The sequence below is a fragment of the Asterias amurensis genome, chromosome 5 (assembly GCF_032118995.1).
Source record: "Asterias amurensis chromosome 5, ASM3211899v1".
NCBI lineage: Eukaryota > Metazoa > Echinodermata > Asteroidea > Forcipulatida > Asteriidae > Asterias > Asterias amurensis.
This window is the reverse complement of record NC_092652.1, coordinates 1155482-1171420: the sequence shown is the minus strand read 5'-3', so window position 1 is coordinate 1171420 and position 15939 is coordinate 1155482. Positions and strand designations below refer to the sequence as shown.

The window sequence follows — 15939 nt, the reverse complement described above, 5'->3', positions numbered from 1 at the left end:
TCTGATGTAACCGATGACGAGTCCAATTGGGGATACACCAACTAATGTGAGAATACTGGTCTTTGACAACTACTAAAGGTGTCCAGTGCCTTTTACAGGCTCCCAACTTCATACACCCCAAAATGTCACTTTCATAAATCACACAGAACAACCATGCTCTAGGCAAAAACGGGATACCATTTCAATGATTATTCAATTTACGATGATTCATCATTCAATTAATGATCATGACAGCTTTCTTTGCCGTTATATTTCCTGGAAATAAAATAAAAGACAACTTTGCTAAACTCACGCAAGAAAACAAATAAGACAGAAGCATCATTTACTGATTCGAGAATTCAGTTTTATTTTTAGGATCGTGTGGTATTGTGTAGCCTTACAGACCTAGGAATTTACCAAGGTGTGTAGAAACTAAACCACTTCAAAACATGCAGCTTAACACGACATCAACATGACTGGAAAATTCATCAAACAAATTAACCTATTACAAGCGCTTTGTCCTTCCTTTAGAAAATAGTATCTTCACACCATTAATTACATTTATGCTCATTCACACAAAGATTGTGTTGGAATAAAAACATTTGTAAAATCTTGCAGAGTCTGTTACTGTGAATGTCACATATCAGCGAACTATTCTCAAACCAAGTTTATGACAGGAAAATTTTTTCCTTAGCTTCAATTTCAGAGCAAAATCCGATGATTTTGTTTAAATATTGTTTCCATGAATAAGCAGTGAGTGATTACAAAATATGAGTGAAGGTTGAAGTATTTCTTAGATTCCAAAAGTCAAGCAAAACATAATGTAGACATTAGAATATGCTTTAAAACAAATCTTGACCACATCTCTAATGTCTCAATCCAGACCAACAATGATAAGAACTACGTCAGGTTGATTGGGTACATCTACTGAAATCATCACATCACATTGGAAATAAAACCAGAGCTTTCAAGTAGTTGAAATCTGATCCAATTGTCTGTCAATCTTCTACAGCGATGTTAATTTGCTGTGCGTGCTGCACTTAAAGAAAGAAAAGTACTCAGTCGTAGGTTAATTTATACAGTTTACTCCTCCATGGGATGAGGCTGTGAAGCTGTGTTGATGTCCGCTGTTGTCAGATTTACTTCTTGCCTTTTCCCTTAGCTGGAGCTTTGGCTTGAGCCTTGGCTGGAGCCTTGGCTGGAGCCTTAGGTTGGGCTTTGACAGCAGCCTTGGCCTTGCCTTTGCCCTTTCCTTTCTGGACCTTAGCAGCTGGTTCCTCAGCAGGCACAATCTGTAATGTGACAAATGGTAAAACAGCAAATCAGACACTGCTAGAAACCACACAAATTATTAGTCAGTGACAAATTTAACAATGTACATGTACAAGTAATAAGATAAAACATAAAGTTTTTAAAAAGTATAAGTGTTCAGACACAACCTATTTATGTAACAAAGTAATACAAAATGCTGACCATATACATGTAAATAGCAGTATTAAACAAATAGGTATTGTCAAAAATTACACAAATGAAATTTCACAATTAACAAACAGGTAAAAGTATTCAGTGACCCACTTAAATGATGAAATACTTTCATATCCAATAAATAACAGGTAAATTAGCAGGGAAAGTACAAAGAGATGGGGGACAAAGGGCCGACATAGAGTGGGGATTCCCCTAAAATGCAGAGGTCAAGAGAAGAAAAATAGTGGTCAAGAAAGGGGAATGAAGTGCCGTGGTCAATGGGGGAATACAGTGGTCAACGGGGGAATACAGTGGTCAATGGGGGAATACAGTGGTCAACGGGGGAATACAGTGGTCAACGGGGGAATACAGTGGTCAATGGGGGAATACAGTGGTCAATGGGGGAATACAGTGGTCAACGGGGGAATACAGTGGTCAATGGGGGAATACAGTGGTCAATGGGGGAATACAGTGGTCAATGGGGGAATACAGTGGTCAATGGGGGAATACAGTGGTCAACGGGGGAATACAGTGGTCAACGGGGGAATACAGTGGTCAACGGGGGAATACAGTGGTCAATGGGGGAATACAGTGGTCAATGGGGGAATACAGTGGTCAACGGGGAATACAGTGGTCAATGGGGGAATACAGTGGTCAACGGGGGAATACAGTGGTCAACGGGGGAATACAGTGGTCAACGGGGAATACAGTGGTCAATGGGGGAATACAGTGGTCAACGGGGGAATACAGTGGTCAACGGGGGAATACAGTGGTCAATGGGGGAATACAGTGGTCAATGGGGGAATACAGTGGTCAACGGGGGAATACAGTGGTCAACGGGGAATACAGTGGTCAATGGGGGAATACAGTGGTCAATGGGGGAATACAGTGGTCAACGGGGGAATACAGTGGTCAACGGGGAATACAGTGGTCAATGGGGGTATACAGTGGTCAATGGGGGTATACAGTGGTCAATGGGGGAATACAGTGGTCAACGGGGGAATACAGTGGTCAACGGGGAATACAGTGGTCAACGGGGGAATACAGTGGTCAATGGGGAATACAGTGGTCAACGGGGGAATACAGTGGTCAATGGGGGTATACAGTGGTCAATGGGGGAATACAGTGGTCAATGGGGGAATACAGTGGTCAATGGGGGAATACAGTGGTCAACGGGGGAATACAGTGGTCAACGGGGAATACAGTGGTCAATGGGGGAATACAGTGGTCAATGGGGGAATACAGTGGTCAATGGGGGAATACAGTGGTCAATGGGGGAATACAGTGGTCAACTGGGGAATACAGTGGTCAACGGGGAATACAGTGGTCAACGGGGGAATACAGTGGTCAATGGGGGTATACAGTGGTCAATGGGGGAATACAGTGGTCAATGGGGGAATACAGTGGTCAATGGGGGAATACAGTGGTCAATGGGGGAATACAGTGGTCAATGGGGGAATACAGTGGTCAATGGGGGAATACAGTGGTCAATGGGGGAATACAGTGGTCAACGGGGGAATACAGTGGTCAACGGGGGAATACAGTGGTCAATGGGGGTATACAGTGGTCAATGGGGGAATACAGTGGTCAATGGGGGAATACAGTGGTCAACGGGGGAATACAGTGGTCAATGGGGGTATACAGTGGTCAATGGGGGAATACAGTGGTCAATGGGGGAATACAGTGGTCAACGGGGGAATACAGTGGTCAATGGGGGTATACAGTGGTCAATGGGGGAATACAGTGGTCAATGGGGGAATACAGTGGTCAATGGGGGAATACAGTGGTCAATGGGGGAATACAGTGGTCAATGGGGGAATACAGTGGTCAATGGGGGAATACAGTGGTCAATGGGGGAATACAGTGGTCAACGGGGGAATACAGTGGTCAACGGGGAATACAGTGGTCAATGGGGGAATACAGTGGTCAATGGGGGAATACAGTGGTCAATGGGGGAATACAGTGGTCAATGGGGGTATACAGTGGTCAATGGGGGAATACAGTGGTCAATGGGGGTATACAGTGGTCAACGGGGAATACAGTGGTCAACGGGGGAATCCCCACATGAGAAAGTCATATTGTTTTTCCCCCATCTCCCATGCATCAACAGTGAACCTGGGAAGAACAAAAACATGGCCCTTCCATGGAAGAACAGCCACCAAAAAAAAAATTCTAATAAAGGAAAGAAAGTATGATTGTAGGAGTTAGGGCAACAGGGATCAGGACTTCAATAACATCATTTACTCAGAAACACGAACCAAGTGTAAAAGAAATCATCATTTCCCTGTTTTCAATGAACACCCCCAATCTCATAGTGCTGCAGACATTTTAGCAGTTTAGCTTGTACCATTATCCTGCTAAGCTCCACGACTCTTCTGCAATTGTTCTTTGCAATAGGAATAATTAAAACCTATTCCTTGAACTTAGTTCTTAACGGACAAAGCACAGCTCTGAGATTTGTCTTATCATGTTATGGACATCTTGGTGGTCCCCCACCCCCCAAAAAGACAAGAACTTACACCACGCTTCTTGTCCATGTAGGCCTTCTTCTGTGCCACGGCGCGTTCCTCTTGGAGCAAAGCCTGACGCTTCTGAGTCTGGTAGTAGGGGTTCAGCCTGAACATGATGCGGATATTCTTCAATGGATTCTTCTTGAGGACCTTGCGTTTGCTGGCATCCAACCTAAGAAATAATCAACAAGTTGCGTGTTAAGGCCGTCACTCAGATCTCTCCATACTGAAACCCAAACTCAAAACTGATGGAATCTTTGGCATCAACTCGGGTCTAATACTTCACGGAGGTAATGAAGGCAATTGCCTCCATGAAATGCTCCAGTAAAAATTTCCTCATAAGGTGCCCTTTACAAAGGAGAAAATACATTGGTGCCCTTGCCCCTTAATAAACGAAGCATACAGCCTTGTGGACTGCTTATAGTAGAGACCAGAACATTGCAAACATCACCAATTTTAAACTCAGAAACATGAACCAAGGTGTGTATGGTATTCATCATATGTTCGTCCTGAGCAAGAAAGATACAACACTAAATGGAAAATTGGTACTCACTTCTTGGGTCGGAGCGCTCTTCTGATTTCTTGACTCTTAAGGAGACGACTGAGGTCGGAGTTCATCATCATTGGCATTGGTAAGCTGCAGAGAAAGACAAATTAATCTCATTACTAAAATCCTTCCCAAATCTCGTTTAAAGCCATTGGACCCTTTCGGTACAAAAAAAAAAAAAAAAAAAGTTCACAGATTTACAAATAATTTACAGGGTTTACAGAAGGTTATGGTGAAAGACTTCTCTTGAAATTTTAGTCCATGAAATGCTTTACTTTTTGAGAAAACGGTAAAACAATATAAATTCTCGTTAACGAGAATTACGGATTTGTTATAAACACATGTCATGACACGGCGAAACGCGCGAAAACAGGAGTGGGTTTTCCCATTATTTTCTCCTGACTCCGATGTCCGATTGAGCCTAAATTTCCACAGGATTGTTATTTTATATATAAGTTGTGATACACGAAGTGTGGGACTTGGACAATACTGTTTACCGAAAGTGTATAATGGCTTTAAAAGATATCATCTGGATAAGCAAAAAACAAAGGAGACCAGAGTTGGAATCAGATTTAACTCCTTCCCTAATATCTTCAGAACAAGATGTGGACAAACAAAACACAAAGGAATCAGGGTTGGAATTAAAGGTTTAAATTATTTCTAAATCGCGTCTGATCAACATCACCTTATAAATAAGCCCCCCACCCCACCAAATCAGAGATTTAGCGTTGTGCATTCTTACTAAAGCAGCATGACTGACGGTTACACGGGAGACCCACTGAACGTCCGATAACATGTATACAGTTCGGATAACCTTGACACATTTTTAAGTGCTGCAAAACACTGACCACATTACGATCATGGTGTACACAATGCACATGAAGTGTTACTTAGAGCTGAATGGTTCAGACCATTGCTAGCCGGGGGCGTCTAAGCATCTAGAATGGTTCAGACCATTGCTAGCCGGGGGTGTCTAGGCATCTACAGAACACCTTGCTTTATATTTAGCCAACCTTCTTCACATTTTAGTTTTGTTTGTCATTGTGCAACAGGGATCAGGACTTCAGTAACATCAACTATTCAGAAACACGAACCAAGTGTAAAAGAAATCATCATTTCCCTGTTTTCAACGAACAATCCCAAAGATCATAGCGCTGCTTCTAACCAAGTTGTTTCTTAAGCCTAACCATCTGACAGCACACTTCGAGGCTTGTGAATACCGCCAATTACCAGCTTGACTGGATATTTAGATCCTTCCTAATATACCTTTGAGCTTGCATGTATTTCACACGGAGAATTGCAGTCAGTTCACACAAAATAAACAATTCACAAAAAACTTTTAAAAATAAAATTGTACATGTATTACAAAGTTAATCGCTTAAGTCATTAACTTTTAACATGACCTGATTTTGTCCCGAAATATTATTTTCTGTGTTGACTTACTTGTAGTTCTTCTTTTCTGTTGATGGTGTTTTCCATGTGCCGTAGAGTGAGTCAAGTCTTCGGAAAGCACTCTCTGTCCAGATGCAGAATCTACCGACATGACCACCGGGGGCAAGACGAAGGAGACTCATCTTAGCGACATTCATCAATTTGATTCCTGAAGAAAAGACAATGTTCATGGTCTTGTTTTAGTCTAGAGATGAAAACTTAAAAAGAACATGATACAATAAAGGACCTACAGACTTTCTTTATCACTTCAGTTTGAGAACCAGAGTTTCAGAATGATTAAGTCACGTCTTACAAGAAAATTTGAACATTTCAGGGAATCCAAGCAAAAAACGATGAGTTTGGGTCAAGTTTGTTCAGTGAAATGACGGTCATGGCCAGAAGATGGGTCACAAAACTGAATGTAACCTTGGAGGCACTGTTTAGTAAGCCAGAGATCAGAATGTCACTATCATCATCAAGTCAGAAACACGAACCAAGTGTGAAGATCATCATATCTCTGTTGTTGTAAAAAGGGAGCAGTTTCTTTTTTTAAATCCAAGTTATCACTTGACAAGTTATATTTATTTTGTCACTGAATTATGGGTCAAACAAAGAAAATTTTGACCAGAACACAATTTAAACCTGTGACCTCCCGCAAAATTGATAAGAAAGAATTTGTCACAAGATGAAACTACATTGAAGTAAAATTCTCTTGTTCAGCCAACATTAAAACAATTTAACCTGCAGTCAGTTTCCTTTGTTGTTGATTAGTTTCTCTCCTGAAGGTGGGAAACAGACAGATAAATAATGACTTGTTCAGCTACCTGGAATATTTCTGAATGCTCGTGTGATTCCGTTATCCTTGTCAAAGATGATAAGGGGTCCTAGGCGCTGGACATGTCGTCGGTTTCGCATCTTTCCTTTACCAGCTCGGATCCGCTTGGATTTGTAAACCTGCAAATAATATTTTTAATATTATTGTTTTATCATGTAAACGTGTACATATATTTTTGATGTAATTTTATTTTTAACCAAATGCCATTAGTCTATGACTTTTTATTTGGTCGTGTATTTTTATATGAAAATAAATAAACCAATATTGAAAAATAAATGCAAAATATCATTTATTTAAAACTATGATTGGGAAGGTTGAGGAATAAACAATGTCTGCACTTATACACATACGAAGGGACATTGTGGTTTCTTAATTAGGACAAGGGAGAATTACTTTGAAGTAACATCACAACTGTCTCCATCTTGCACTAACAGCACAAGCAGCCACTCTGTGCACACAGTATGCCATTTTGGGAATCAATTTGCATATAAAATGTTTGTTTAACCAAACGTGTGTCGCCGGGAACTGCCTTTAAAATTAGGGCAACCAAGGTTGAATGGTGGTCAAGGAACTGTCAAGGCTAGCCCAAGTGGCTTAGGTAGAGTCCTATATAGGGCTTGGTTAAAGTGTGCGATACCCAAACTGAATGCCATTTAGGCTTTGTGCCTCAGGTAAGATTGTTGGTGTTTGGGCAACAGGGATCAGTACTTCAATAACATCAACTATTCAGAAACACGAACCAAGTGTAAAAGAAATCATCATTTCCCTGTTTTCAATGAACACCACAAAACCAGTCAACAAATATTGGCTGAATATTTTTGTACAATGCGTAACTACCTTTTTTATGGCAAAAGATAGGATAATTGCAAAGGATAGGATGATTGAAACTTAATGAAGGAGTTGCTTTCTGGCACTTCAAGCAAAACCATCTGTCCCATTAGTTTTTTTTAAACATCTCTTCAAGATAAACCTGTTTTTTCCCAGACACTTTAAATAGAGTGTCCTAATAAATCTTCAGATCAGAGGGGAAGGAAAGTCTTAAACCCCATCTTGCATGTAGATGTTATAACTCCTCTATGCTCTGAGCCGACTGGCCCTTTCTCTAAGTCATTTCTGCTACGAGCCGACCAAGGCTTTATAGGTCTTACAATTTCCTTCTGCTCTCAGCTGATAAAATGTGAACAAATCTTTACTCTATGATGTGTTCACAGTTCATCATTTACTATTTTGCCAGATTTTGCACGTTTAACTCTCACCCCTTATGCAACCTCATCCATGAGATAGGTAAGGGTATACGGGTACAGCCTGCTGGTTGCAATCAGATCCAGCCAGCTTGATCAACAGTTTACTGCTGACTGCAATATGACCAGGCACGATTTACCACTAGCTAGTATCACTAGTATCTTATTGCACTGTGTGTGCTTCCACCACCAATCAAAACTTCAACACTTAAGGTCTAAGATTTCAAATTATCGCTGTCAAAATTTTTAATTGTTTTTTTTTTTCCTTATTTTCCAACTGTGCAGTCCTTCATTTTGTAGGAAATTGAACTGCATTTCGTTTGAAATTATTGAAGGTAGCACCTCTCAAAATCAAACCTCATAAGATCATATATTTTTCTGAAAACTGATATTTAAACACGTTTTTCTTGTAATCTGACTATGAGTTGTTTAAATTCAGCTCAAGTGCTTTTGATGAGTCATATGCGCAGATGGAATTTAATTGGCAGATTGTTATTTTTGTTACACCTGATTAAAGCAAATAAACGCCACAACGGCAGTTCATTTCCTGCTTTGACTTGAGTTCTAGTGAGCCCCAATTTATTTTTCAATCCACTTAACATTTAAAGGAGGGCAATTCTTATTGTGAGCGTGAAGGAGTACAAGTGACCGTCTGCTGTTTACATTTTCCATCAGCATTTTACAACGCAAATATTTCTAGTTTGTAAATATACAGCTGTGTGACCAAAGTTTAACCAATATTAGTAAAAAAAAACAATGGCCAAAATGTTAAAAATTAAACTTTGCATCGGCCGTCTTCCTATCTGAGCACATTTTCCCTGGCAGGGAAAAACTCACAGGCACATACCTGTCACTGCTAAGCAAGTTTTTTCAGTTCTAAGCAGGTTTGCATGTTCCACACATTCTTACGCTAACTACGGTTCTATCCACAGACTTACCTTCTTGATGTCTGCCCATGCCTTGAATTTCTTGAGGAAGAGAACAGCTTCTTTGGTGCGCTTGTAATCTTGGATGGCGTCACTGACAACAAGAGGAACCTCTGGGATTCTCTCAATACAATGACCTAAAACAAACAAACAAACAACCAAATGAACAACTACGGTTCTTGGTTTAAGATTCTCAACACACCTCCTGCAGTAATACAAAGGGAATCAGATTCTAAACACAAAATTTATAATTAGGCAGGCCTGATACTTCATGAATGCAATGAAGGCAATCGTCCTCCATGCCCACTGGCTATTGCCTTTGTGCCCTTGAAAGTAGAACCATGCAAATTCTTCATAGGGTGCTCTCTACCAAGGAGAAAATGTCTTGGTGCCCCTTGCCATTTAAAAAATGAAACAAACAGGCCTGATTAGGTAAGAAGCAAGTGGACCGAGTCAAGACACTTGAAGATGATTAGGAATGAGAGCCATTGCTAACAAAAAGGTCAGAAACAAGGATCCTAAGGGTACGTTGAACTGAAGGCATTACAACTTGTTTGTACCCGGGCTAAGGGCCAGACAATTGTGCTAGCCTAGGGGTGTCCGCTGTTTACAAGAGGCCTTGACAATCTAACAGCCTCCTTCACATTAAAGAAAAGACATTTTAGACATGATTTTGGCAGTTGCAAATCAGTGCCTCGGGTATGAGTTTTCTAGGTGGTGTTTGGCAACAGGGATCAGTACTTCAATAACATCAACTATTCAGAAACACGAACCAAGTGTAAAAGAAATCATCATTTCCCTGCTTATAACAAACACCAGCAAACCAATCAGCTAATTTGAAAGGCCTGAAAATGAGGGAAGTTCCATGTACAGTGTTGAGAAATGTTCTCTTCGTGAACGAAACTACATGAATATGGGATGGTTGAAGAATAATTGAAACATTAATGAAATAATCATGAATCAATCATACCTTTAGACATGACAAGGGCAGGCACAGCCGTAGCGGCCAGAGCTGAGCACATGGCATAACGCTTCTGGTTGGTGTTGGTGCGGCAGTGCCACTTGCGCCAGATCTTGGTTGGTGCGAACATACGTCCACCGCGACACATCTGAGATTAGCAGTCAAAGAAAACAGTTTGTGAAACTTTTGTGAACAATTTAAATGCTATAATATTATGTTATGATGAAAAAGTGGGACATGTAGGCTTTATATTTTATTCCCCTTATCCAAGGGCAAGGCAGATTCCTCTAGAAAAAGACACCTCAGTGAGAGAATTTTAATATTTACAGGAACATTTCAACGCGACAAAGTAACAACATAAAGGTGAACTATTATTAGGATCAGCCACCATGTGAAATGTAGCCGACTTAACAAATCTGAATTCAGATAAAAAATCTGCAAGTTCTCATGTCTGCATATTATGAAAGCCTAATTGGGGCTAATTGGGCCAGACCATTGTAATAGCCTGGGGGTGTGTCTCAACAATCTAAATGTTGACATAGTTCACATGTTTAAATTAGGCAGTTGCACATCAGTGCTTCAGTTAAGATTGCTGGTCATTGGGCGTCAGGGATCAGTACTTCAATAACATCAATTATTCAGAAACACGAACCAAGTGTAAAAGAAATCATCATTTCCCTGTTTTCCACAAGTATCCCAATGTGTACCAATCAGCAAATTTGTCTGGGCTGAAGATGTGGAAAATTCCCTGTACAGTGTTGTGGAGTTATCAAGAAAATATATGGATAACAGACGGCGGAATGGTAATTTAACCAGAACACTTCCGAAGTGTTCATTATAAAATTGTCTTCTGATTATGCACTCTGGATATGCTACTAACACCAAATGGACCAACCACAAGACTATTTTATTTAAACTAGCCATTTTATTTGGATATTTCAAAGTAACACTTCCAAGGGTTATGATCGAGCAAGGCATTGAGGGAAACAATATCAGGCGGCATGATCGTTTATTACATGGAACAAAGCAAAGAAATCACTCAGAAAACTATGAATGCTTGTCAAGTTGAAGATCCGCGACCGAGGGAAAACGTAGTTCTGTTTTCCTTGTTACATTTGTCATTAAAGGATACGTTTCCAAAAGCAGCTTGACCGGATCGGTGGGTACCACCACCTCGAACACGAGGAATACGAGCTACGGCTCGGCCAGTTCCCCAAGACTCGGCACTCGTCTGATGACCTGTCAAGAACAAATAAATACTTAAGTAACAAAAGTTTATGTTATTATCTGCTCAGTCCAAACATTTTGGTATTGAGTGACCATAGAGTGGAGGATAGTGGCGGATTGAGGACTAAATACCCATAATGCATGTTGTTGGACAAGACATACCAATCTTATCCAAGTCTAAACATAACAAGTTATAAGACGCACTATAATTTTTTGTATTCCATGAGCCGCGTGTGATAACATATTTATCTTCAAGTGAACTTGCCATGCAGTAAGAACACGCAAGAAGCAAGGTGTGATTTAGGCCGTGTTAGGCCACATAATTTGTTTTTATTGTTGATCGTCCATTTCTTTTGTGGATGGGGGAGGGAGGGAGGTTTTTTTTTTTTAAGTCTTGTTGACATGCCAAATATGAAATCAAGAATAAAGAAATCATCACAATCACTATAAACCAGAGGGTTTGTGTGTTTTTGATGTTTTCAATAGTTTTGACAAACAAATTTAACTCCTAGATGACATTTTCTGTAAACTTTTTCAAACAACTAAGCACAGTGTAGCCCAAGTAAATATTTAAAGAATTGTTCTTGGTTTGCCAACATGAATAAAACCCTTCTTTAAACATCTTTTCAAACCTGTACATTTTGAAAAAAATATCAGCTTAAAAATCTGGGCAGTAAAAGTATAAAGAGATATCCAGACATGAAAAAAAAGGCAAGGACGATCAACAATTGTTTTTTTATGTGGCCTAATATGGGTTTATGTCACACTCCTTGTTGCCCTGGATCGACCAATCAGAATCAAGGATTCAAGACTACTTGAAGATAAGTTGTGGTATTGAGTGACCATTGAGTGGAGGATAGTGCAGGATAGTCATGATGATCTAAATGTTGTCAGCCTCCTTCAAATGTTTTGGAAATGACATTTAAAAATGTGATTTGGGCTAATGAACATCAGTGCCTCAGCCCTCAGGTAAGATTGTTGGTGTTTGGGCAACAGGGATCAGTACTTCAATAACATCAACTATTCAGAAACACGAACCAAGTGTAAAAGAAATCATCATTTCCCTGAATGAACACCACCAAAGCAATCAGCTCATTTGTAAGGGCTAAATTTGGGAGAATTATTTTTTGTTGGCAAAATGAAAACACATGGATATGGGATGGTTGACAAAAATCAATTAAATAATTGTTTATTTGTGAGCAACTGCTTGCAATACACTTAGAAATGTGTAGGCCCAAATAACAAATGCTCATCACTCTTCAATGCATAAACAGATTCTTTGTGCCACTGGTTAATGAAAGTCTAAGATACTTCAACTGTTTGTTTTTGATTCAGAGCGAAGACAAAATAAGTTTGCATTTGACAAGTGATTTTAACTTAGCACTTTAAGTGACCCCTCTATTTTAGAGGAACAAACTTTTGAGCTACAAACACAAAAAAGGTTGATGTTTGACCTCTACAAGGACTCAACATCTGAATGAGTTGATACAACAAAAACTGCAAAAAACAGTGGATGTAGTCTTTGCTATGCCACAACAAAAAAATTCCAGTGGAAATTCCAGTTTGATTTTGAAAGAGGACAATTCTCACCAGCTCTCTTGCTGACAGCATAGGGCTGACGGCTGTTCTTGCGCATGTTGGTGTGCACAAAGTTCACAATGTCAGGTCGGATCGGCACCTTGAAGACAGCCGGTAGTTTAACATTGGCGCCACTTGTTTCATTTTTCTCCGAATAGACGGTGATCAAGGGGCGGGCGGCGGCTAGAGCCTAAAATTGGAAAGGGGAGATAAAATGAGTGAAAATAATATTAGATAGTAGATTAGGAAGTTATAGGTTTGTAACTAGCTGTTACATTTTCTATGCCACCATGTAGAAAATGGATTCTTGTAAGTACCAGACAAAAGCTCAGATTTTTCACTTCTAAAATAAGAGTATGCAGAGTTGTGGAAATACATACCAAAAACTTGACATGGAAATGTCCCAAACTGGGATATTCCAAACGGTGCTTGATGTATATAAATCATAGTCCCAGCCCTTCTTGGAAGAAGTGACTGGACATTAAGAGGGAAAAGCAACCAAACATGACTAGTGCGCCAGGACAATAGCATCCATTATCGGGGACTTGGCCGAGAGCGTACAATTTTGCCGCCACACCCTACTTGGCAGTAGTGGGGACTTTGCTGGGGTTGTTTAATTTGTTGCAGGATACTGTCAGGACTACCACAACTGCCTAATTTAGAGATCCTGCCAAGTACATGTGTGTAAGTCCCCACAATTCCTGGGTCCTTTTCAAAAACGAAGCATACAAGGCCTGCATCAGTCATGATTGTTGGGAGCTTTTTCCAATTAATTACTTTATTTTTAAACCGAAATGACTACAATTAAAAACAAGAAATACAATCATCACCCAGAAAATGCACCACAATGCAGGGTTCAAAATATCTTGGCACCTCGGCGACGCCTACCTAGTCCCCAATAAAAAAAATACCAGACCCTCCATTTCTATGTTTCCAGCGCTAAAAATAATCAATGGACTCCATTTACACTTGTGTGTGGTTCCAATTGAATTACTATTTTTAGGCCAATTAATAATTAGTTAAATTACTTACTTTACATAGCTAGTTGTAACGTGTTGTATTTTTATAATAAAGAAAATCTACCTAAAATTACAGAAACTTGGCTTTGTTTTATTGTCTAAAAAGTAAAACCGAGGTAAAACATATTTAACAGTCACAATTCAAGACATCATTTCCACCTTTAGTATTATTTGATTGAAGGCAAGTTAAAAAAAAAAATACAAAACTGTCCTTGTCCAGCACACACAGCAGGTCTGCAAAACACTCGAGCTGCCTGAACCCGAGCTGAATCCTTTTTTTTTTTGTAATTCATAAATACCCCAGACAGTTTCTCTACTGCTATTGCTGGAGAGCGCGTCACAATGGTGTGCATAATACACCATATCAATTGTAAGACGCACTGTATGACCCCCGGGGAGGGTGCGTCAAGTCTGCGTCTTTACTCTCAAAAAAGTGACGGTGGGTACGTCAAAATCCAAAAGTGGTCAGTAAAAAATCTTTAAGAGGTGCGTCGAGGTACGTCATGTTACGTCGATGTCCATTTCAACTTTTTTTTTGTTTATTTGGTGGAGTCAGTTTATGCACACTGAGCTGGCTTCCGCATGTCGGGCACTCAAGATTATCACGCAGAATGCGCAAATCATAGCTATCAGTGTGTTAACTAAGCACGCGCATGAACACACAACCCACGCGCCTCGGACAGATTCTTCACAAGGGTTTTGGAAAAAAAACAAAATTACAAACCTCAAATTTTTAATTGTTAAAGTGTCTACAACTGTATTTGTTTACATTTTTTTACAAAAAGGCATTAATGAATGGGAATAAAAGAGTAGTGACTCGTTCTTCAATGTCCATTTAAAACCTTGCAGGGTCGTTGTCTAGCCCCATGAACTACGTAGCACGTGCGCGTAAAAAGTACACAAGCTTAATTCACATAAAACAGCAGTTGATTTGTATTCGCGCCCTCAAGGGCCCACAGCTCGGCAGGCCGATGACGTCATGCTGATTCGCATATTCCAAGATGGTTGGGCCGTGTACGAATCGATGAAATTAGTGTCGACGAAAGGTAGCAAAGTTATCGTAAAAATTTCTTTTTAAAATCAGGCCTGATACCTCACGGAGGCAACGGAGGCGATTGCCTCCGTTGCCCCTTGCCATTGCCTTGGTGCCCTTGAAATGCTCCAGTAGAAATTTACAATTTCATCATAGGGTGCCCTTTGCCACAGAGAAAATGCCTTGGTGCCCTTGCCCTTTCAAAAACGAAGCATACAGGCCTGTAAAATTTTATTTGTTTCACTTTCCAATACACACAAAGCAAGCTAAGAGTTAGGTGAACACACTCAGCCAGTTTATACTGGCGGGTGGCTCATAGATAAGGCGCCAGAATTTGTTTATTTCTTAGCTGCATGAGGAAATGTGTGGACGTGTGGCTAAGGATTCAGCGGCTAGCCTTGGCCACACAAGTGGGGCTAGGTCGTTGCCGTGCGATATTAAAGGCCCACGCCTTCAGATCAGGCCTTTATCACACGGCCGCCGACCCTGTTGGCTTTAAACGTATATTGAAGAACTCGTCGCTACCCTTTTTATTCACATAATTAAGATTCCCTTCCCATTTATTAAAAGTTTTTATTTTAACAAATCTTAATTTTTTTCCCATCTTCATTAATTACTAACTAAGCAAGGCTTTTCTTGACTTTATTTAACATTACAAAAACGTCAGTTATTAAACAAAGACTCATAAATATATCTCTCAAAATACAGACAAGAAATCCGTGATTTTGGCGTTGTTTCAGGAGCATCGACCATGGGTTGCTGATGGAGAAATGCGTCGACATATGTCGCCAGTTCGTTTGTGCACATTTCAGTTCACGGCATGCGGCACGTGGACACCATTGCAAAATGGCGGCGACCGGCAAGGAAACGTTACAGAATTTCCTAGCAGAAATTGCTAATTTTCCCCAAATAATGCTAAATGAATTGCTACTTCAAGCACAAATTTACGTACAAATATAGTTCATGACACGATTACAAAGTCTCTCTTCCCGTATTGTTGGTCGTTTCTTACCATTATGGAGCGTTTTTTAGGGCAGATTTAGTCTGCCTACTCGTCGATTTTGGCTGCACGGGATAAGAGGATTGATATTTACGAGTTGAACTGTAATTCGGTCTTCGGGGTCGACCTGAGCCATTTTCGGTAATTGATTTAGTTAGAGATACTACTTTAAAAACACCAACAAAAAC

General features: G+C 40.2%; 1 protein-coding gene and 3 non-coding genes across 4 annotated transcripts; all 4 read right to left on the bottom strand.

The window, feature by feature from the left end:
* Window positions 1-318: 318 nt before the first annotated feature.
* Window positions 319-15840, bottom strand: LOC139937180 (large ribosomal subunit protein uL4-like). Its single transcript, XM_071932236.1, has 10 exons — window positions 15764-15840; window positions 12712-12889; window positions 11027-11133; window positions 9904-10042; window positions 8946-9070; window positions 6756-6885; window positions 5944-6100; window positions 4507-4590; window positions 3963-4125; window positions 319-1271 (listed from the first exon to the last, which is right to left on the bottom strand). Exons 1-10 carry the CDS (start codon window positions 15764-15766, stop codon window positions 1119-1121), a joined length of 1239 nt encoding a protein of 412 aa, XP_071788337.1. The 5' UTR covers window positions 15767-15840; the 3' UTR covers window positions 319-1118.
* On the bottom strand, window positions 3659-3728 carry LOC139937882 (small nucleolar RNA SNORD18). The gene has a single exon (XR_011786104.1). It is a non-coding gene; the product is annotated as a small nucleolar RNA SNORD18 (small nucleolar RNA).
* Window positions 6383-6449, bottom strand: LOC139937880 (small nucleolar RNA SNORD18). Its single transcript, XR_011786102.1, has one exon. It is a non-coding gene; the product is annotated as a small nucleolar RNA SNORD18 (small nucleolar RNA).
* On the bottom strand, window positions 10504-10573 carry LOC139937881 (small nucleolar RNA SNORD18). The gene has a single exon (XR_011786103.1). It is a non-coding gene; the product is annotated as a small nucleolar RNA SNORD18 (small nucleolar RNA).
* Window positions 15841-15939: the final 99 nt, after the last annotated feature.